General features: G+C 34.7%; 1 protein-coding gene across 5 annotated transcripts; it reads left to right on the plus strand.

Annotated features, from left to right (window-relative positions):
* LOC132736037 (uncharacterized) lies at positions 1-22,629 on the plus strand. 5 transcript variants are annotated; one of them, XM_060723086.1, is made up of 5 exons: positions 7-329; positions 11,987-12,153; positions 16,858-17,298; positions 17,587-17,686; positions 18,058-22,629. In XM_060723086.1, the coding sequence occupies exons 3-5, from the start codon at positions 17,145-17,147 to the stop codon at positions 18,428-18,430; spliced, it is 627 nt and encodes a 208-aa protein (XP_060579069.1). In that variant the 5' UTR covers positions 7-329; positions 11,987-12,153; positions 16,858-17,144; the 3' UTR covers positions 18,431-22,629. The 5 variants fall into 5 exon arrangements, with proteins under 5 accessions (XP_060579071.1, XP_060579069.1, XP_060579068.1 ...); XM_060723085.1 differs by having other exon boundaries at positions 11,987-12,028; XM_060723084.1 differs by lacking the exon at positions 11,987-12,153.
* The last annotated feature ends 1,152 nt before the right edge of the window (positions 22,630-23,781 follow it).

Below are 23,781 nucleotides of genomic sequence, written 5' to 3' on the forward strand. Positions count from 1 at the left end.
TTAAGCTAGGTAAACATTGCCCTGTTAAAATGACAAAAATTAAAAATTCAATATTAAACGCGATTACATAACGCCTTTTTAAATGCTTTATAAACTTGTTTCAGTTTAACAATAATCCAGCGCTCTTCACCTCTGATCATTAAATAAATGACGGATCTTAACATGTTAATTTTAAATTGGATTTAAACACTTTGATTGTTTTATGGTAGGTGATAAGATTCAGTGTATAAAGGGCACCCGGTTAATTCATGTAGAGAGTATGATTAAATTAGGGGGCGGTGTCTCGGATGTTTGTGTCATACTAAAAATTGGATTATCATCGGTAAACCGTAAGTTATTGATTTTTTTTTAATCATACTAATTTCCTTGTATTTTTGTTCATTTTATTTAAAATTCACTTAAGTTTTTAATATCATATTAGTATAATTCAATGATTTAAAGTTGTTTAAACTTTATCGAAATCTCGTGACGTGTTTTTCTGAACTTGAAGATGATTTCTGACATGTACGGTGTTTGAAACAAGAGATATCTTCAACTGATACCAGAGTACCTATCTATAACCGGACGATAACAGTCCTGTGTGTCGTCTGCTGTAATGATACAGTAGTGACTAAATATCACAATTAGATATCAAATATGATTGTTTCGTTGTTGATGCTGTTGTTATTGTATTCTCTATTTTTTTTAGCTCACCTGTCACAAAGTGACAGGGTGAGCTTTTGTGATCGCTTTTCGTCCGGCGTCCGTCCGTCCGTCGTCCGTCCGTCCGTCCGTAAACTTTTGCTTTAAATGACATCTCCTCATAAACCACTGAGCCAATTTCATCCAAACTTCACAGGAATGTTCCTTTGGTGGTCACCTTTAAAAATTGTTCAAAGAATTTAATTCCATGCAGAACTCTGGTTGCCATGGCAACCAAAAGAAAAAACTTTAAATATCTTCTTTTAAAAAACCATAAGAGCTAGAGCTTAGATATTTGGCATGAAACATCTTCTAGTGAGTGTCTACCAAGTTTGTTCAAATAAAAGCCCTGGGGTCAAAATTGGCCCCTCCCAGGGGGGGGGGGTCATTGATTTTCTCTATATGCATATAGTAAAAACTTAAAAAATCTTCTTTTAAAAAACCCAAAGAGCTAGAGCTAAGATATTTAGCATGAAACATGTTCTAATGGGTGTCTACCAAGTTTGATCAAATAAAAGCCATGGGGTCAAAATTGGCCCCGCCCCTGGGGGTCATTGATTTTCTCTATATGCATGTAGTAAAAACTTAAAAATCTTCTTTTAAAGAACCGTAAGAGCTAGAGCTTAGATATTTGGCATGAAACATCTTCTAGTGAATGTCTACCAAGTTTGTTCAAATAAAAGCCGTGGGGTCAAAATTGGCCCCGCCCCGGGGGTCATTGATTTTCCCTTTATGCGTATAGTAAAAACTTAAAAAACTTCTTTTAAAGAACCAGAAGAGCTAGAGCTTAGATATTTGGCATGAAACATCTTCTAGTGAATGTCTACCAAGTTTGTTCAAATAAAAGCCCTGGGGTCAAAATTGACCCCGCCCCAGGGCGTCATAGATTTTCCCTATATGCATATAGTAAAAACTTAAAAAATCTACTTTTAAAGGACCCAAAGAGCTAGAGCTAAGATATTTAGCATGAAACATCTTCTAATGAGTGTCTACCAAGTTTGTTCAAATAAAAGCCCTGGGGTCAAAATTGGCCCTGCCCCAGGGGGTCATTGATTTTCCCTATATGCATATAGTAAAAACTTAAAAAATCTTCTTTTAAAGAACTCAAAGAGCTAGAGCTAAGATATTTAGCATGAAACATGTTCTAATGGGTGTCTACCAAGTATGTTCAAACAAAAGCCCTGGGGTCCAAACTGGCCCCGCCCGGGGGGGGGGGTCATTGATTTTCCTTATATGTGTATAGCAAAAACTTAAAAATCTTCTTTGGAAAAACTCAAATAGCTAGAGTTTAGATATTAAGCATGAAACATCTTTAAGTAAATATCTACAAAGTTTGTTAAAATAAACGCCCGGGGGTCAAAACTGGCCCTGCCCCAGGGGTGTCATTGTTTTTAACTATATGTGTATAGTAAAAACTTTTAAAATCTTCTTTTAAAAAGCCAATGAGCTAGAACTTAGATGTTTAGCATGAAACATCTTCTTATGGGTGTCTACCAAGTCTGTTCAAATAAACAAATAAAAGCCCTTGGGTAAAAATTGGCCCGGGGGTGGGGGGCCTATATACAGGTGAGCGACCTCAGGGCCATCATGGCCCTCTTGTAACTTAGACTACTTCAAATTTGTTTTTTTTAATTAAGTCTTTTATTTAAAAGACCCTGGTTTAGTCAACAACTTTACTGAAAAAATGTTTATCTTAACTTAAAGACACATCTTGCTTCTGAAACAAATAAATTTGTACTTCTTTAGAAAGGGCAAACGTGAATATTATAATGTTGATTTTATAGTTTCAGCAAATGTTAGATGTTTGTTATCAGAAGAAAGTAGCGATAAATGTGAAATAATTTGTCACAAAAGTACCAAGTTATAAACAAAGTAGTATTTTGACTTCCATTAAAAATACTAATTCACTTTTAATGTACTATTAGCCAAAAGCAACAGATTAAAGATGTTTCAGGTAACTGTCCAATAAGTAACTTTCTGGAAACTGTTACAGTACACCAAATTAAAATGCTTTTAAGAAAAAAAATCATTTCTGAGGCATAATGAGCCTTTAAGAAATGAAAGGAAGACATCCTTCCGGTATATGACAATTCATTAGTCGCCGGTAGAAACCGGCGACTATATTTGTAACAGTTTAATATTATATCTATGGTAGGAGAAGGCCTTAAAATCTGAATATAAAAGCAAATCAATTACTGAACAATTAAGGACCACAATTATGTTTCATAATCTTAAAAATTCAAAAACAAAGTAACGTTGCTAAATGAAATGAAGTATACAAATATTGACATCTTAAAAAGCAACATTACAATTTTCATAAAATGAATTAATAACGTATCCCTATGGACCAGTCATTGAATTTAGGGATACTTTTACTTTTTTTCTAAGTGTCAAGCGTTGCTATTTTATGATTGATAAATCATGAATGATATTTGGAATGAGACATTTAAATTATTTGGTTGTTTATATCTTATGAGACCTATTATATTTCATTATTTTATCTAATTATAAACAGATTCTCCCTGTTCTATTGTAAGAATCACGTGACTACACGTTGTATGTAAGTGTTATAGAATCTATTAATAGTAACAGATTGCTGATAAGATATACAAGTAACTTGTGATTAGTTGGAAAACAGTATGGCGTCTGATTATATGCATATGTATAAATAATTACAAAGTTATCTTTCATTAATCAGTTTCATATTTTATATCATTAGAAAGGTCTGTATACAATGTACTCATAATTTGCACATCAAAGAATTAAATAAGTTTTCAAAACCTTTTCATTTTTTCTTGGTAAAAGGTTAAACTTGGCCCTTTCTGTCAACGTTCAATAGTTTAGTTTAGGTTGAACATCACAAAATAGATTTATGCGAAAGAGGCACATTTGTGGTAATCGTCGTCTTCGTTATATTCCGTCGATTTCCGTCGCGCAGGTTACCAAAACGGTACAAGATTTGTATGTGTAACTTCACAATATTTCACATTTAATTGTTCATGATGATAAGCATGAATCTGGAGGCATGCTGCTTTAACGCATATTGACAAAATTTATAAACAGGATGCTTTCCATTTAGTTTGGTGTGTTTAACTGTATAATAAAATTTGATTGCATCACTGTATTTCTTATTTAATGTCTAGATAAATAGTCAGATCAGTTCAATTAATTGGTTCTTTATTTGTGGAAATTTAATTGGTTCTTAATTTGTTGAAAAATTATTGTTTTGTTTGATTGTTTTTTGGTTGTTTTTTTGTTTGTTTGTTGTTTTTTTTTTTTGGGGGGGGGGTCTGAGCATTACCGCATGCCATTCCACAGTTCTTCCTACAAATTATCCTTCCAAGATTAGACCGAATGGCTGAGATGACCTTAAAATGTACACTATTTTCTATAATACATAACGATTAAACCTTTGTACAGAGTGCATGTAATTAATTAATGTTCTTCTGAATGGCACTATATAGGTTAAAATAACATTTGTGTCACCATTTTATAGATATTTTAATTTATTTTTGACCTACATATTATCGCTTAGTGCATATATCATCTGTATAAGTTAAGTGATTCTGTGACATCATCTATAATGTAACAATCATTCGGTTAGTTGACACAGCTTTAGGCTAGACCACGCTACTTTCGTTCTATCGGGGAAAGGGGGGGGTCAAGAATATCTTCAATTCTATATGTCAATACTATTGTTTTCTTTACTATGATAACTAGACAACGATTACAAGTCGGATATTTTCGTTTGCTTTATTCGTTGCTCCATTTCGACAGCTACCTAAAAATAATATTATCTCGTTTAAACCTTTCCCACCTTAGTAATTAAAATGTCGTAATTATTGTCACAACAGTTCAAAACTGGTTCCGACGATGGTTTACAGAATATCCAACCTTGGCGTAGAAGTTTAACAGAACAGAACGGAACAAAATCTTTATTTGTAGAAACAAAAATAAATATTCAACGAATATCAATACAGTTAGCAATTAATGTCTTAAACTTGAAAACTTTTTAAAAGCAAGAATGAAATCTTAAATTATTTTTACACAACCGCAAACAATATGGAACAAGTACCTGGCTTGCTGGTATTAATAGTTTGTTTTTTTAAATCACGAAACAACAACACCAAACGAGAAGAAAACGTGCATTTGAAATTCGGATTTTTTAAAAGATATTATATACTGTTTAAACGTATTTTATGTTTTTATTTTCTCCCCTTCCCAGCAGACAAATACAAATTTTCTCAAAACGTGTATATGCGCTGAATCTTGTGGTTACAGTATGAAAGCGTCGATGAAAATCGATTCTTTTTAAGTTCTAATTTTGAATATGTGCTAAACATGATAAATAGAATATTATTTTCGTATAGCTTTATTACTATTTTTTTTGGACTCGTTGAATAAAATACTTCCATAATAAACGGAGTTTCGCATAATATAATTTCATTCAACTTCAATCAATGAATGCATAATGGAATTCTACACTCATTAAATATGGGTAATATACCCAATCAATCAATTTGTTCTCGGGTTTTATGGTCCCTTACAACATTTACCCGAACAAAATGATGCAATAAAGCATTTATTAAAGTAATTTTTTGTAAACTAAATATTACTTTCACGTTTACACGTTTCAAACTAAAAATATTTGAAAAGAAATTTGAATTTTTTGCGTGTTTGTAAATTGCAGTAGAATTGAATTAACTTTATTTACAAGCTATTAAAATATCATCGTAAGATCGTGCATCGTTAACTTTCCTATCATCAAATTATTTTTTCACTACCTCACAAAACGTTGTTAGTAATAACTTGTCAATTTTAATTAAACTACAGCATAACTGAATAAAGCAAACTTTTGATTTATTTTACTTGAATGCAACATGTTGTTATTCAAGCACTAAACAGATATTACCATTTGTATAAAACGCAAAAGACTTTATGGAGCATTACCAAAATAACATATTTTTTTCATATCATAAATACCCTGAGACCTTAAAATTGCAAATCAGAATGCCCTCGTTTATTGTAAAGTATACTAATTAATAAATGTACTTGAAAAGAAACACCCACCCCTCATTTCATTGCAAATTCTCAAAAAAAGCAGATATTCAAAAGCTATATTTATAGTGAATATCCCTATATACTTTGTATTGGCGCCTTTGTATTGGCGCCAAATGAACAAAAGTTACTGATGCTCTTTTTATTTTGATAATTTAAGAGTCGTCTGCAATTTGATAATCTAAGGCCACTAACATTTTCCCGGGCAATAGCATTACATTCTTCAAAATGATAACAAAGTTAAATTTAGAACTTATTTATGCTGGCGTCACACTGTCCCGAAATTGACAGAAGATGGGCATACGAATATGAAATTTTTAATTTCGTGCGAAGATAGCCCCGAAATTGGTCGACAGTTTCTCAACAGCCGAAACAAGTACGATTCCTACAGAAGGTCACGCGATCGCATCCGAGTCACACACGATTCCTACCGAAGGTCACGCGATCGCATCCGATACACACACGAAGTCACCTCAAAGATGCAATTTTGTACCAAGAAGTTTACCAGCAGGACACGCGAGGATCACAGGATAGGTACACGACGTCGTATTTTGAATACGATGCCTTCGTACGTGGTTACGAAAAGTTGGTATAAAAACCCACGGCCAACCGCGGCAAATTTCAGTTGCAGATAGTATCGGGAGCTAATAAAACTACGTTTAAACTTTATTTTGGCTCTTCATATTACTATCAAAAACAATTCTATTCACACAAAAATCTATGATAAAAGTGATGACTTTAACTATGGTATAGTAAACTATCCACATTTAGATGGAGACGTACCGCATGCAACATCTGACGGGGTATATGTATCTCAGTTAGAGCTTTTAGCAACGTGAAGGATTTTAACAAACTAAATATTTTCATTACTAGCAAGCTACTGAAACAGGGCTACCGCTATTATAAATTACGTAAATATTTTACAAAATTTTACAATCGTAACTTTGATTTAATCTCAAAATTCAGTAGTGATTCAAAAATGATTTTAATGGAGATGTCATTGTAATTTTTCTCCGGCCTTTACTAAAATTATTAAACGTTTAACCAAAAGAGGTTTTGACCCTACTTTTTAAGATTTACCGCATGCTTAGTGTTCAACACTTTAACAGTTGGTCCTTTCCTCTTTGAATTACATCTGACGAGGTTTTGACCCTACTTTTTAAGATTTACCGCATGCTTAGTGTTCAACACTTTAACAGTTGGTCCTTTCCTCTTTGAATTACATCTGACGGACCAACTATACCGCATGCTTAGTGTTCAACACTTTAACAGTTGGTCCTTTCCTCTTTTGATTACATCTGACGGACCAACTATACCGCATGCTTAGTGTTCAACACTTTAACAGTTGGTCCTTTCCTCTTTTGATTACATCTGACGGACCAACTATACTGCATGCTTAGTGTTCAACACTTTAACAGTTGGTTCTTTCCTCTTTTGATTACATCTGACGGACCAACTATACTGCATGCTTAGTGTTCAACACTTTAACAGTGGTCCTTTCCTCTTTTGATTACATCTGACGGACCAGCTATACCGCATGCTTAGTGTTCAACACTTTAACAGTTGGTCCTTTTCTCTTTGTATTACATCTGACAGACCAAGTGGGATACTCTATGATGGACAGTTCTTTATGCCATTTGGGACTGAATTGCCTTAATGTTCGTCTTCTGCCTTGCTTCGTCGGGTCCTTGTAGGTGATTTTTTGTTACTCTGTCTTCCTTTAAAATATTGATTACTTTTGTTATGGTCATATGGGTATTCCTTTATATTTATCTACATGATCATTTCGCTGTTTTACTTTTTTTTACCTTTTGAAACCATAACAACTGTTATAAATTTACTTGGCGGGGATTCATTTAATTTACACCGTCTCGTTTATAGGAACATGGTGGGCTAAGAGTGAGGTTTGGTGCACCATTAACCGGTTTAAACTCCACAGTAGTACTTATGCTGCTGACCAGTCCAAGGCGGCGTCCCTCTTTATTCCTCAGATGCACGTCTTTGTTATTTCATACTGCTTTGGTGACACTTTTGCCGGTGTCCCTTGTTGTTTTCTCGTCTACGGTAAGTATTTTCCCTTTTGCCCCTAGTTTTATTTATTTAATAAATCAATCATTTATTTGTTTTCTTTGATTTCCTTGTCGTTTACCATTATTTCGTCTTATGTATCATTTAAGTGATAAGCCTATCCGTGCTCTACTTTGCGTCCTGTCCGTTTTTCTGGGGAGGGGGGTCCTTTCGTGTTACTTGGTTCTTATTGCTGGGTCGTGTGGGTGTTGCGTTCATTGAACGCTGCCTTTCCTTGTTGCTCTTGTTTATCATATTTGATAAAACTTTATCATACCACCAAAGGTGGACCTGTGGGCCTCATCATATTTTCTCAGGTGTCTTAAAAGTAGCAATGCTGCTGTCTTCTTTTTCTCGGTTGACTCATCACCAAAGCATGTAATTCTGCAGGAAATAAACTGAAAATAATTGTAAATTAATTGCAAATAATGGAAGCTTTTGATGTCTCTGTAGAGATGTGCAAGAGTGACAGATGAGGAAGATAGTTTAGCCGTTTATATGTCCACCATGATAAACATGCAATGCTTGAGCCATTAAAAATTGCTTTATTCGGCCTCATCGTGGTCCCATCTCGATGACATTGTACCAAAATACGATGGTGACACGACGGTCTTGCGGGGGCTTCACGTAGTCGTGTTCCCTTTTTAAGACTATCGGGAATCTTCGTGTTTACTTCGTATTGTCTTCTTGAGGCTAAAATGCCAGATTGCACCGATGATCACACGAAGAAAAGACGAAGACTACACGATTTGACAAGATGGCTTCACGACGGCCTTACGATGGGCAAAATTGACATACGAATTCAACACGAAAATGAACCTTCGCAATGTCTTCGGGTAATTTTTTGGCATGCCAAAGATTTTGGAACCGCTCACGAAGTTGCTGCCGGAGCTTGAAATATTTAGCCGGGGATCATACGATGGCAAAAGATGCCCTCACGAATGGCACGATGTTATTACGATCAGATCCGAATTTGAAACATTATTTCATCTATATTCGGCAGTTCCCGTTGCATGACCTTTATGCTTTTAGTCAATTACCCCACAATTCGGGTTGAACAGATTGTGATGTTGACCCGCGCTTGCAATTACCAAGGAAACTATTATGCCACTAAAGTGACTAATGAATTTGCCTTATACAAATTGGTATATAGAACATTTTAATGTTTTTCTTGGATAGTTCAATATATTATGGTATTTAAAAAAAGTAACAAATAACTGCATCCATGCATTTATTATGAATAAAACGTTTGGCAAAGATCTTGTTATATTTCTCGTTGACTTCAAGGAAGATGTTTCAGACAAAATATCATTTTAGTTTACAAATTCAAAGATAGTTAAAATTGAAGTGGCGGAACATATAAATAGTAAAATTATATCAATAACACAGTAAGATTTACAAATGTTTAATAACACAGTAAGATTTACAAATGTTTTTAGGGTTTAATGTGCGAAATCACTTATTTATAATGCATTTGTGAATAATTTGTTAAATTGAATGAGAAAATTGTCGTTGCGTAACTTTGTAATATGATATATGTTTACTTGTACATTAGATATGTTTCGTGATAAAACGCAATATTATTCACTTCAATACACCAGACGGTGAGACCTCGGTTTTGAATTAAAACCGTGATCTTTCAGCAGGATAATTTCACATAAAATATTCATTGCATATTCTCTCATTTTATTTGCAAGTTCTTTTTTCTCCTGCAGCATTTTATTGACACTATGTTATAAAGGAACAATAAAAAATGTCATATCACACCTTATAATGTATGTGATTATGAATAGACATAATTGTAATAAAGGAAGGAATAGAGTATTTGTTTAAACTTTTTCCTTGTTTAATGCATTGTGGTATAGTCAGGCTTCATAACCTCTGATCCCCATTCAAAATCAATCAAACCGAGCCTACAATATTTTCAATTTTGTCGTTTTGTACATTCTTTAGATTCTTTATTTCTCTCTATTTTAACTTTCGTCAGAGATGTAGATAACATCTAGATAATATCTATGTCTGTGCTTTTGTACCTGCTATATAACTAATTATCTTCATATATACAAAGTTACTGATACATATATATATATTTTGTAAAATGGCCTAACTGACTCCATCTGTCAATATGTCAGGATAGTTCGTAACTTTGATATACCGACTTAATAGCTTTGAATTGACAAATAATCAAAATAATTTCAATATTAATACTGCTGCACCATTGTCTTATACAAATAGATTGTCTAAGGAAAATGGCGGATTTTGCAGACATCTTAGCGTGAAACTGATAACGATCGCCGACTGGCTTATCTGTAAGACCCCTGCCAGCTTGATTGACAGGCGGCGTAATGTCAATTGCAAAATAACCACATGTTGTTGTAATTATTACAGATGTAAAGATAAAATTACAAGACGTATAAATTGCAGACAGGAGCAGATTATCAGCACATTTTAACATTATAATATAATTTTATTACAATGCACTTTTATTACAATATGTGGCATTAGAAATCCATTGTTATTTATTACTCATAACTCTTATTATAAACTGTGCATTATGATCTGCATGGAAATCGGGAAATAACTGATACAGTCAAAGAGAATCCTGAATTTGTATTACCGCAAGTAATAAGCATAACATTATCAGTTTAATTGATCACCGGTGGCCGCGATAATACTCATGTTTCGGAAGACCGCAAATCAATTGCTAGACCTATACAGAACTAGAGGTAAATCCGTAAAGCTACAGTCTCACTTACATCCCGGCAGAGCCCCGGTAGACGTCCGGGGTGATCCGGGAACGACCGGGGTACGACCGGGAACAACCGGGGTACATCCGTAACTCTGCCGGCAACGTCCTGGATGATCCGGGATGATCCGGGAACATCCGGCATTCGACCCCGGATGGAATAAAATATTTAATATCACCGGGGTGGTCCGGGATGATCCGGGAAGGTATAGCTTTGCCGGCTTCATCCTTAGCTCTACCGGGAACGACCGGGGTTATACCGGGAAAGCACCGTAGCTCTGCCGGCACAAACCGGGGATGATCCGGGGTATGATATAGCCGGTAGAGCTACGGTAGAGCTACGGTAGAGCCCCGGTATATGCCGGCAGAGCCCCGGTAACTACAGGTAGAGCCCCGGTGGATAAAGGTAGAGCTACGGTTGATCCCGGTAGAGCCCCGGTAGAGCCCCGGCAAAGCCCGGATCATTTCAAAAGAATAAGGACAATTTGCTATCATTGAACTTGTTTGTATTAAAAGCCTTCCAATTTCCCTTCTATCCAGTATGGCATAAGGATTTTTCAGAAAATCATCATGAATTACTATTCTGGAACAATCGATATTATATTAAATAAAAATTATGTATCAAAGTTATGATTTTCGGGCGTTTTCAATCCACCGGGGTTCTACCGGGGCTCTGCCTGGATCGTCCTGGGCTCTGCCGGGGCTCTGCCTGGACCGACCGGGGCTCTGCCTGGGTCAACCGGGGCTCTTCCGGCGTCATCCGGGAACGACCGGGGAAGCACCGGCATGAACCGTAGCTTCACCTGGGCTCTGCCTGGATGATCCGGAGCGCATCATGGGTGGTTAGTAGGGAACTACCGTAGTGCTGCCGGGGTAAGTTACCGGGATGGTCCTGGGCTCTGCCGGGAGTAAGTGAGACCGAGGCTTAACGTACCGGCAAACGGTATTAAGCTAGGTTTTAGAAAAGGTCAATTAACCAATCAAGTATGGAGGCTATTCGTTGCCAAAAATCCAGCCTTTGAAACTTGACAATGCATACTTCGGTTCTACTAAACAGATTAGTAAAAATCTAATTGTCGATCCGAGAGTTACATACTGCACTGGTATTATGCGTTTTGATTATCTCGATTTGATAAAATGGAAGCTGTTTACATGCAACTTAGCTAAGTTGCAAACTGTATTTAGAAATGTATTACATTTTGTACTTCAAATTTGTGACATGTAGAAATGTTAACAATAGAACGTACACAACACGTTTATTGCTGTGCATCATGACGTTTCACCAGTTAACACTCTCAGGTTGACAAAACCACACTTTCCTTTTACATTCTAACGCGATTAACATTTGTAAACGATTTTGCAACTTCCATATATGGAATTATATATATATATTCAAAACTTAGCCAAATTTAAGACCTCTGTTTACAATTGCAGGTATGATCATATTCTAGAAGTGCCTACAGTTCGAACCACCAGGTATGGACAATACTCCTTTCGTTTTGAGGCTGCCCGGGTGTGGAACAGCCTCCCCAGTGACATCAGAAGAGTAGAAAACTTCAAAGAATTTGGGAGGCTGGTTGGCACCTGGACAGGCCCAAAATGTAAGTGCTCAATGTGTCGCTTGTAGCCTTTTGTTAAACACATGTGTCTAACATGTGTTTGTATGTGATTAACATGTTTTATATGTTCTTTTATGTATAGTCCTTAGATGTTGCAAATATTATACCAATAAATGTTTAATGTTACTTTTTATTTGCATTATGTGATAGTCCTTGTAATTTCATTGTTTTTTTTTTGTTTTTTTATGTATGTCTTTTTTTTATATATCTATTATATTTCTTTTACAGGTATGTACATAGGTGTATATGTATATCTTATTTTTGTATTCTTCTTCTTGTAACTTTTGTAGTTTTTAACTTATCTTAAATTTTTATTTTCTTAATTTCATATTCTTAGATGTGCTTATACTTATTTTTATACATGTCTGTCTTTAACTAATATATAACTCTTTTACAGGAATGTACATTATTTATATTATCAGTTATTTGTTTTATCTTGCTTGTAATTATTGTAACTTTTAAGCATGCATGGTGCTATAATAACTTAAATCCATGTATTTAGATGTGCTTATGCTTTTTAGTTGCTTTAATATCTTACTTCCATATACTTAATTGTGCTTATGCTTATATCTTCTTTTTTAGCTGCTTTACTTTTGTTTAGTTCATATACTATTGTTTGTCGGAAAATAGCTCATGAGCTAATGTTTTCTGTTTATATGTATCCGACGTAAAATAAATTTTCTTGTATCTTGTATCTTGTATCTTCTTGTATCACGGAAATAGACGAAAATTAATAGTCAGAGCCAATTTTCACGAAAGCAGAATATAAAGAGAGGTAACTCTTGCTGGTACAAAATATTACAAATGATATAAAACTGTTATAAATTTCACATACATCAACTGTATTACAGTTGACTTTGATTGTTAAAACGTATTCTAGCACAGGATATTAAAGTTATGCGAAATTGGTTAATAATTATTGTAACAATGTAACAACGTTTATACTGATAATGAGCATAATAATATGCAAAAACTAAAGTTGGTGAATTAACATAAGGGAATGTTTCCCATATATAACGACACAAACCACATTCCCTTTAAACGTTATAACGGTAGTATTCGATAGCATGACTTTTACATTCAGTAAACATCACTTTTGGCAACACGAATAAAGAGAAATGAACAGTAAACCTGTGCCATCTTTCTTTAAAGGACTATATTGGGTTGTAGAAAACGCCAAATGTTTTACCATGTGTATAGCTATGGAACTATTCAAAGGTTACTATCAATAATTCCGTTGTATAACCAAAAACTTGTGAATTTGTCCCATTTTTATGTTGAAGTGTATCCTAGAATCTCGTTTTACCTCCATTGGGAGATATTTTGAGTCATATGGTGTGAATTAGCCTTTTATTATTAAATATATGTAAGCTGATTGACGTAGGTTAAGGTCTTCTTTTATGCATTGTACTGAATCAATGACAGCTCTAAGATCTATGTATACATGCTGTCAATAGCTGTTACCTATAGACTTGCTGTCTCTCTGATCAAAAGCAAAGAACTATTCTTATGTACATGAAGTACTACACATAATATTTATTAAGTTTTGTAATTGATGGCTTTCTTAGAGATAAAATAAACAAGGTATACATAAATTGATAATCAACATACATACCTTTGGACTCATATTATTATTGAGAAAAAAATGGTAAAAATGGGAAAATATATCTATACAGTATGGTAAAAATAAAAAGTTATGTACGAAAGGGTATATACCAATTTGGTTTTAATTTTACTATTGTAAAAAGTTTTTTCTTGCGCAGCTATACGCTAGAATTAAGGTTACTAGTAAATGCTACTACTAAGAAAGACAACAGCCAGAATTTGGTCTGTATTAGTATTTATTCGTATCGAAATCTCTCTTGAAAATTTGAAAGTGGTAAGGTAGCAGCATAACTGTCAATGTTACTTATTCCTATTAAAATTGGAATCCCCTCAGTAAAATTTATTTGTCGTTGAATATAGTCTTATCAGGTATATATATTAACATAATAAGTACCTGGTCTTATCAATAGTTATTACTTCCTTGTAAATATTCAACCTCAGACAGTAAGTAACCTGGTGAGGAGGTTATTTTTCTTCTTCTTTTTTCTAGGAAATGTGATATCTACAACGTTTCAAAACTTACATGCCTATAATCATTTAAAGTCCGCTGATGTTGATTGAATAAAGGCATGGAATGGCAATCATGCAAGTGAATTATGTTTGGTGAATAGCTAAACACCTAAAAGGTGTGTTAAACGGAAACTCCGCCGGTGCGTGTTTTTGTTTCCTTCTTGTCACTGACGGTAAATACCGAAAATGAGCGGATAAATACGTTTATTAACGATGATGTAGTGGGCGGGAAAATGGGCAGAGCTTCTTTGAACTCCTATTGAAAAACGTGTAAAGCTGGTTTATGCTGATCTGAACCATGATGGTTTGACAAAGTAAAGCTGAGAAAGTAACTTCTGTTTTGTCGGCGTTTACACAAACAATGAGTATTCCGCATGTTATGATGAACACTTGGTATTGCTACTTTCAGAAAAACAGTTAATGTTTTGTCGTTTAACAAAATGTATTTTGTTGAAATACATGTTTACAATGTTAAATCGTAGTTTACATACAAAGAAATGCAATTGTATTTTGTCCGTTAACAAACTGATCAACTCAGATCAACAAGGCTGGATTTTTGGCAACAAATAGCCTCCATAATCATGTACGGTTTACAGATCACATGCTCTTCCATGTACCGAAAACAGGTCACGTGCTCCTCCTACCTCAAAAGTTAAACGCGTACCAATACCCTGCGGTCTCCAGACCGCAGGGAATGAATTACATACATGATAAAGAAAACTAACAAGTAAAATGGTTTCCTGCGGGTAACATTTTTAATGATATAAAGATATTTCATTTAACTATTTTCAACATTGTTTTGGGAGAGGGGAATAAATAAACGTTTGTATCAGGAATATAGTTGACAATAATCGATCAATATAGAAGAAAGTCTTTGGAAACTGGTGACCGTTGATGACCGGAGAAGGTCGAACATAAAACAATTATTTCTTTTTAAGAAAATGATTAAATAGGCCTACCATCTTATGAATAATTCCAAGCAAAAAAAAATGTAGACACACAAGTTTACGCAGAAAATATCTATATTTATTATGGCAGATGCCACTACGAATATTTTAATTTTGTAGATTTTCAGTATAAACAATTTATTGTTTGTAAAATTTGAGATACATATATTAAAGAAACAATGATAATTTTCAAATACATCATTCAAGTTTTTCCACCTTAAACGGTAAACTAATTATAGAAAATTAGAAATATCACGTAATAGTTTTTTGTTCTTAATTAGGTGTAATTCTGACTAATTCCCTAGAGGTAATTCCGTAACGTACCGACAAACGGTATTTAGCCAGGTTTTCGAAAAGGTCAATTAACCAATCGTGTACGGTTTACAGATCACATGCTCCTCCATGTACCGAAAACAGGTCACGTGCTCCTCCATGCCTCAAAAGTTAAACGCGTACCAATACCCTGCGGTCTCCAGACCGCAGGGAATAAAATATCTTTTTGTTAATATTTTATCGAACTGAAAGGCAATTAAACGTTTACTATATCGTATGTAACGACTGGAATATTGATTTCAACTTAATAATTTATTTTTTCGATAGCGCAAAAAAAAAAAATATGCAGATACCACTTTTACGGTAGAATTGCATTATTTCATGCAATAACTAAAAAACATATATATTTTCAAATATTCGATGACCGCTGATTATTTGGCGGTAATTATCGGATTCTGAACTATACAAAACAGATTTCGATGTCTGGTTTAACGGTATATGTAAAAGATAGAATTACAAGTAGAATTAAAAGAATATCACTCGCCTTACAAAATTAATCAAAATTATGAAATAAAAATAAAATGCTAGAAATGAAACACGATTTATCAACTTATGTTTCATATAGTTAACAGATATAATAAAAAAGACAGTTTTATGAAAACTGCAAAAGGGATTTTCAAAGATTCGAACTTGGCCTACTAGGTCACAACTTCGTCCTACTTACCGCCTGAAGGCCATCGAGCAATATTAATTGATTTAATATCGAGATCTATACTATCAATAAAATCTTTAGCATAAATCATAATAAGTTACGTAAACTAACGAAACACCTCCCGAAAATTAATGAGTCTCAGGTCAATATTGCCAGACAATACTTGCTTATTTAACAATCATAGCAGTTCCTTGACAATATTGTTAAGCAAGTTTCCTTTATATATGATGTTTTATTGTGAATAAACAATTACTCAACATATTGTTCCTCTTTTCTTTATACTTGAACCATTAATTAAACTAATATTTTCTTATATTTATGATAATACAGTCATTTTCTATCCGGCGACTTGATGCTTTAGCATCAAAATCTCTACTTGTTTATAATGATATCGTTATTTATCTTGGAAAGGTGTTGCAAATGGATATCCATCCCTTCCGGATGTTCACATAAGAAAAGATTAGGCCTTATTTTGAGTTAAATAAATGCGTGTTCAATATAACTAACAGATATGAATCTATAAAGCTTGATAAAAACAGTAACGTTTAATTTTTTTACATTTACATGTAGTTGATCTACGACCAGAATGTTCAATACATATTTACGAATAGATTTATAATGCATCTAAATGTTTCACAGATGTAGCCACATACACGGAAGACAATTCGCTCAGGAAACAAACTATCGAAAAACTGACGTCACACATTACGCTCAAGTTAAACAGTACTACATCAACAAAGTCAGTTATATCCACATCGCCAAAAGTGCCACTAAGTTCAACATCATATCTTGTGTCAACACTTACTTCCACCTCAGTATCAACATCTTATTCAACCTCATAACCTACATCTTTTTCAACGACCTCAGTGTCATCAAAATCAAATTCATCGCCGATTTCTACTCCTCCAATACTTTCAAACGCACCAATGTCTTCACAAACATCTTTGTCTACTTCAACAATGCGTTCACCAACATCAAATGATTTTGCATCAAGCACAATGCCTTACATCTCATATTCGGATGAATCTTCAACAATGCCGTCTGCTAATAAAACGTCGACTCAAAATCCAGGTTTTGGAGGTAAATCTAAACAAAAACCTTGAAATTTAAAACTTTGTCAATCTAAATACAAAACCATCAATTTAGTTAAAAAAAAGTATGTGGTGCGCGTGAAAATTGATGTTATCAAACACTGTTTACATTTATTTATTATTTTTTTTTTTGGTAATAATCATCTTAAAATAATATATGTATCTCTTTTGTTGTTGATTAGAATATTCGTGTCAATTATTAATTTACCGGTTTATATTTCTCATAGGACGACAAAATAAATAATTTCAATTGTACATCTACATTTTCATTTTCTAGGTTTTCACATCACCACGGATCTTGTCCTGGAAATCGTTTTCATTGTCATTTGCCTCGCTATTGCCGGAGGTTTCATAACATATGTTCTTAAAAAGAAAGGGTATTCTGAAATATTTTGTGATCTACAAATTTACCGATCTTCTCTAATATTTTTTTCAATTTTCTGGAGAATTTTTATATCGATTTATCTGCTAAAGATAATATCCAACATCGATTTGATAACTGACTATTGTCATTAAAAAATTCAGATAACAGTTTCGTTTAGTTTTAATGTACAGTGTTGTATGTGATGTTTGTTTTAAAAACCCTCAGTTTCAAACGCATTAATATGCATGCATGTCAAATGTATGTAAATAATTTTCTTAATTGGTTTTGAAAATATTGTTTTGTAACTTTTTCATTCATATATCCTTTAATGAGATAACACGTTCACAAAAACGTTTGCATTTTATTTTCTTTATAATTGACTAGACATATATCCTGCCAACGATGTAGAAGTTGTCTTCATGGACGGCGCAGGCGAAGATCTTCAACATCGAGTCAAGGGCCTCTTACACAAGATAATGCAACCTTCGACAATATCTCGGATCCCCCGAGACAAGATCGGGAACTTTTCTCAATCGGAGATCAAGATGGCGGACAAGATGGCCGACAAAGATCTATGCAGCGACATGGCACGGAGGACGATTACTTTTATGATGAAATATTTGGACAGTCAGCGTTTGTTGATGAAACAACGAATAGAGCTAACACTTATTTATCAGTTGCTGATGATGACGATGATGATATACTAAGCGGTTTGAACGTCCCAGATCTTGTTTTTAAAACACCAAAGAAAATGTGAAAATTGAAATGACTTCTAATATTGATATTATGTGTTTAGTAACCAGAAACTGTTTGCTAAGATATAAGAAATCATGAAATTTACATGTTAAATGTGTGTACCCTCTAACACGGATACCATCAAACATAAAGGAAATAATTTAGAACATTGTGATGTACATTGGGCACATGTTGACCCATTTGTTCAAAGAATTTATTAGGAAATGGGAGAATGCATACAGTGCCTGTTTGTTTGTTTGTGTGTTTGTTTGTTTTGTGGCGACTTTCTGCAAATGTGGCATAGAATTACCGCATTGGCTATTAGTACTAACATTTGCAAATGTGATTTGCATATCATTTCATTTCCTTACATTTTTATATAATCTTTATATATTTTAAATTTCAATATACATTATTTTGCATTTAATTTTTTACAAAATTTTACATTGCTGTTCATTACTATAGATTTCATTTCTTTACATTATATTACATTACATCAAATCGCATCACATTATATCAAATAACATTCCATTACATCGTATTTTGCAAAAGAGTACTTTTACAAGCCTATAAAAAGCTTAAGGAGACTGATGTGTGAGGTAACTTTGAATTTGAAAAGATTAACCAATATATGTATTTCAGATATAATAAAAAATTTGTACATAAATTATTTATTCTAAATATATGTATATCGACACATGCCTAATCAAAAATATTGATATTTGTGTCTTTTTTAGATATGCATTATGTCATTTACATTTTTAAAATGGTTATAAATACGGACGTGTAATAACAGCGTGCAATAACAAATGTACGGTGGCACAAATGTGACATGTGTGTGTTTTTATCTATCTCGTGGCAACGAGATATTATGTCGTGGCCACGAGTTACTAAGTCGTGGCCACGAGATAGCTAAGTCGTGGCCACGTGATACTATGTCGTGGCCACGAGTTACTAAGTCGTGGCCACGAGATAGCTAAGTCGTGGCCACGAGATACTATGTCGTGGCCACGGGATAGCTAAGTCGTGGCCACGAGATAGCTAAGTCGTGGCCACGAGTTACTAAGTCGTGGCCACGAGATAGCTAAGTCGTGGTCACGAGATACTATGTCGTGACCGCGAGATAGCTAAGTCGTGGCCACGAGATACTATGTCGTGGCCACGAGTTACTAAGTCGTGGCCACGAGATAGCTAAGTCGTGGCCACGAGATACTATGTCGTGGCCACGAGTAACTAAGTCGTGGCCACGAGATAGCTAAGTCGTGGCCACGAGATACTATGTCGTGGCCCCGAGATAGCAAAGTCGTGGCCACGAGTTACTAAGTCGTGGCCACGAGATACTATGTCATGGCCACGAGTTACTAAGTCGTGGCCACGAGATAGCTAAGTCGTGGTCACGAGATACTATGTCGTGGCCACGAGATAGCTAAGTCGTGGCCACGAGATACTATGTCGTGGCCACGAGTTACTAAGTCGTGGCCACGAGATAGCTAAGTCGTGGCCACGAGATAGATAACCAATCATATTACACCATTTATATGAATTTCCTTAATTAACTAGACATGTGCTATAGTACAAGGATGTCCACACTTCACCAGCCTGTAAAAGTGCCATTTATACAACTTATTGACTTGTTAATAATTTTACATTTAGCGTCACTATGACCCTGATATTTGACCCAATGACCTCGAAATTATTAGATGTCATCTACTGATCAGGTGCAATGATCTTCCTGGGTTATATAAACCATGGCTTATCCCTTCTAAAGTATTCCTCAGACAAGGTTTTACCTTATAGGCCATCTACTGTCCATGGATTATGTCCCTTCCAAATAAAATAAACCAGGACTTATTCCTTCTCATGTTATCGTATAAACAAGTTTAACAGGCCATAGTACGTACAAACTAACCAATTCGATCACAAAATTGTCCCAACAAAGAGCTAAAGTCAAAATTAATGTCTGATGGGCCTTGGAAGGTGACTTTCTAATATGATCCTAAAGACAAGTTCAAATTGAATATCTTCATTATTTTCAAAGATTAATGTTGATTGTAAAAGTAAGTTATAACGTTTAAAAAATTCATAATATATATAGTGTATCCTGATTGGTTTAATTATTTCGTGGCCACGACTTAGCTATCTCGTTCCCACGACTTAGTAACTCGTGGCCACGACATAGTATCTCGTGGCCACGACATAGTATCTCGTGGCCACGACTTAGCTATCTCGTGGCCACGACTTAGTAACTCGTGACCACGACATAGTATCTCGTGGCCACGACTTAGTAACTCGTGGCCACGACTTTGCTATCTCGTGGCCACGACATAGTATCTCGTGGCCACGACTTAGCTATCTCGTGGCCACGACTTAGTAACTCGTGGCCACGACATAGTATCTCGTGGCCACGAGATAAATAAAAACACATACATGTCACCTTTGTGCCACCGTAAATAACACTACAATCAAAACGTTTTGTTTAACATTAAAAATTGAAGAGAGTTTAAATAATTAAAATAATTTAAAAAAATTGGTTCATGTAACAAAATATTGTACAGTATAGTGTTTCTTTATTATGCCTCCCCACCCTCCCCTTCGAAGAAAAGGGGGTATATTGTTTTGCTAATGACGGTCGGTCTGTCCGTCGTTAGACTACATGGTTTCCGCTGATTATCTTTAAAAAAAATTATCACAAAGTTTTCATATTTCAAATTCTGACGGGTCATAACTAGTAAATGACCCCTATGATTTTTTGGGGTCACTAGATCAAAGGTCAAGGACTCAGGGGCCTGAAATGTCCGAATGGTTTCCGCTCATTATCTCGAAGGCCATTAATCACAAAGTCTTCATATTTCACATAATGATAAGTCATTTAAAGGAGATGAACCCTATTGATGTTGGGGTCACAAGGTCAGGGTCACTGGGACCTTAATTGTCAGAATGGTTTCGCTCATTATCTTGAAAACTATTTATCACGAAGCCTTCATATTTCACAGACCGATTGGTCATTTGTAGTAGATGACCCCATTGATATCGGGGTCACTAGTTTAAAGGTCAAGGTGACAGGGGCCTTAAATGTCAGAATGGTTTCCAGTCATTATCTTTAAAACAAGTTATCACAAAGTCTTTATATTTCGCATACTAGTTGGTCATAACTAGAAAATGACCCCTATTGATTTTAGGGTCACTATATCAAAGATCAAGGTCACAGAGGTCTTAAATGTCAACATGGTTTCCGCTCATTATCTTGAAGTCAAATTATCATAAAGTCTTCATAATTTACATACTGATTGTTCATAAAAAGTAGATGCCACTTAATGATTTCGGGGTCAATAGCTCAAAGGTCATTGTCACAGGGGCCTTTAATGTCAGAATGGTTTCCGCTCATTATCATAAAAATAATTTATCACAAAGTCTTCATGTGTCACATATAGATAAGTCATATGTACTAGATGACCCCCATTCATTTCGGGTTCACAAGTTCAAAGTTCAAGGTCAAGGGGGTCTTAAATGTGGGAATGGTTTCCGCTCTTTATCTTGAAAACTATTTATCACTAAGTCTCTATACTTCACAAAGTGATTGGCTTTAACTAGTAGATGATCCTCTTGATTTTGGGGTCTTTAGGGTCAAAGTCACAGGGACCTTAGATCTGTCTGTCTGTCTGTCCGTTCGTTGGTATACCATATGGTTTCAACTGATTATCTTAAAAACTATTTATCGCAAAATCTTCATATTTCACATACTGATTGGTAATAACTAGTATATGACCTTTTTTATTTATGGATCTCTTGGTCAAAGGTCAATGTCACACGGGCCTTTAATGTCAAAATGGTTTCCACTCATTGTCTTGAAAACTATCACATTTTCTTCACATTTCACATATCATTAGTCATATGTTTGTAGACCATGTGGTTCCGCTGATCATCTTAAAAACTATTTATCACAAAGTTTTTATATTTCACATTCTGATTGGTCATAACTTGTGGATGATCCCTATTGATTTTGGGGTTACTAGTTCAAAGGTAAAGGTAACAGGGCGTTTAAATGTCAGCATGGTTTCTGCTAAATATACTTCTGATAGCTTTCATTCAGTTTCAGTTCATATTTTGGTCATTATTTTTATACTAGTAAAATTTAAAATCCCTCTGGAATACGAAGGTTCATTTAGATCAATACATTGTTAAATTGTTGAAATCTTGGTGTAGTTAATACACGTGTGCTTACGATGCCTTTTATTGTCTCTATGTTTACTGGTACAAAAACAAAATATGAGCTGCATTGCATTATAACATGTAGCGGTATCTACATTGCCATTTGCATTACCAGTTTGCCTTGTCAAAATTTTATTATCACTTCTGGTGAAAATAAAACCTGGAGTGGCACGAATTTAATCACAAAATAAAAGTTTCCCCTCGATATGTTTATGGACTATGGCGAGGCAAATTTTGACACAAATGACATAAGGAAACGACCTCTGAATGTTACATACATGTAGTTAAGTTCATGGAAACAATATTTCTACCATCAGTTTCCATTATAAAATTTGTGTTGTCAGGCGGAACTAATTTTGACGCCAGGGTCATAATTTGGTAATCTTCATAGAGATCCGCCACCGAGTATCTTAGTCCAGGGTGATACAGGGAAGAAGATTTACTAGAAATACATAAGAGCGAGGTTTTACGAACGTGTAAAATGGCCAACTATGCATTGCACACCAATTAAATGCTACCTAGACGAATGTCTGTTTAGATCTGCGCAGTTGTTGAAATTAAAGGTAGAAATAATTGCATTACGTCCTTACTATTAGTGCTTGTTTAATACTGTGACAGGACGGGTTAGCTTCAGTCAATGTCGTAATGTATCCGACACCATATGACTTATTTATATACAAACAGTGATGCTCGTGATGGTTTATTACAATGCCTTGGACATTAATTAATTATGTTCGATAAACGATTATAATTTTTGTAATAAGCAAAAATGACTAACGATAAAACACCAAATTCGAGCATAAATGTACATGTAGTAGTATATAAGACAATAAAGGCATCAGGAACGTTACCAAATCTAACCAAACTAAAACAGCACACGTGTGACCTCGTTTTACTATATTAAAGTCGGCTATTTAAGGTTTCGAAGCCAGAACTATGTCCGCACAGAATCATCTCAAAAGAAAAATACAAAACTTTTAAAGATAAATTTCTACAGAACGAACTTGTTCCCTTGTTTCTTAAAGTCAACAAAATGAATATATTGAAAAGTTCAGATGTTTAATGACAGTGCAATGTAACAACTCTTACACCGATGCGTTTTGTTCAAATGCGAAACAGTTTCCCAAAGGTGGAGACATGATTAAATTTAGCCTGGTTCCACGA

This window comes from Ruditapes philippinarum, unplaced genomic scaffold (assembly GCF_026571515.1).
Source record: "Ruditapes philippinarum isolate M1 unplaced genomic scaffold, ASM2657151v2 ctg2221_1_1_1_1, whole genome shotgun sequence".
Lineage (NCBI taxonomy): Eukaryota > Metazoa > Mollusca > Bivalvia > Venerida > Veneridae > Ruditapes > Ruditapes philippinarum.

Bases quoted from the DNA above. Each gene is read 5' to 3' on its own strand.
- LOC132736037 (XM_060723086.1), top strand. From the start codon at position 17,145: ATGTCTTCACAAACATCTTTGTCTACTTCAACAATGCGTTCACCAACA. The intron at 17,299-17,586 runs GTAAATCTAAAC...TTCATTTTCTAG, and splicing joins TCAAAATCCAGGTTTTGGAG to GTTTTCACATCACCACGGAT. The intron at 17,687-18,057 runs GTATTCTGAAAT...ATAATTGACTAG, and splicing joins TATGTTCTTAAAAAGAAAGG to ACATATATCCTGCCAACGAT.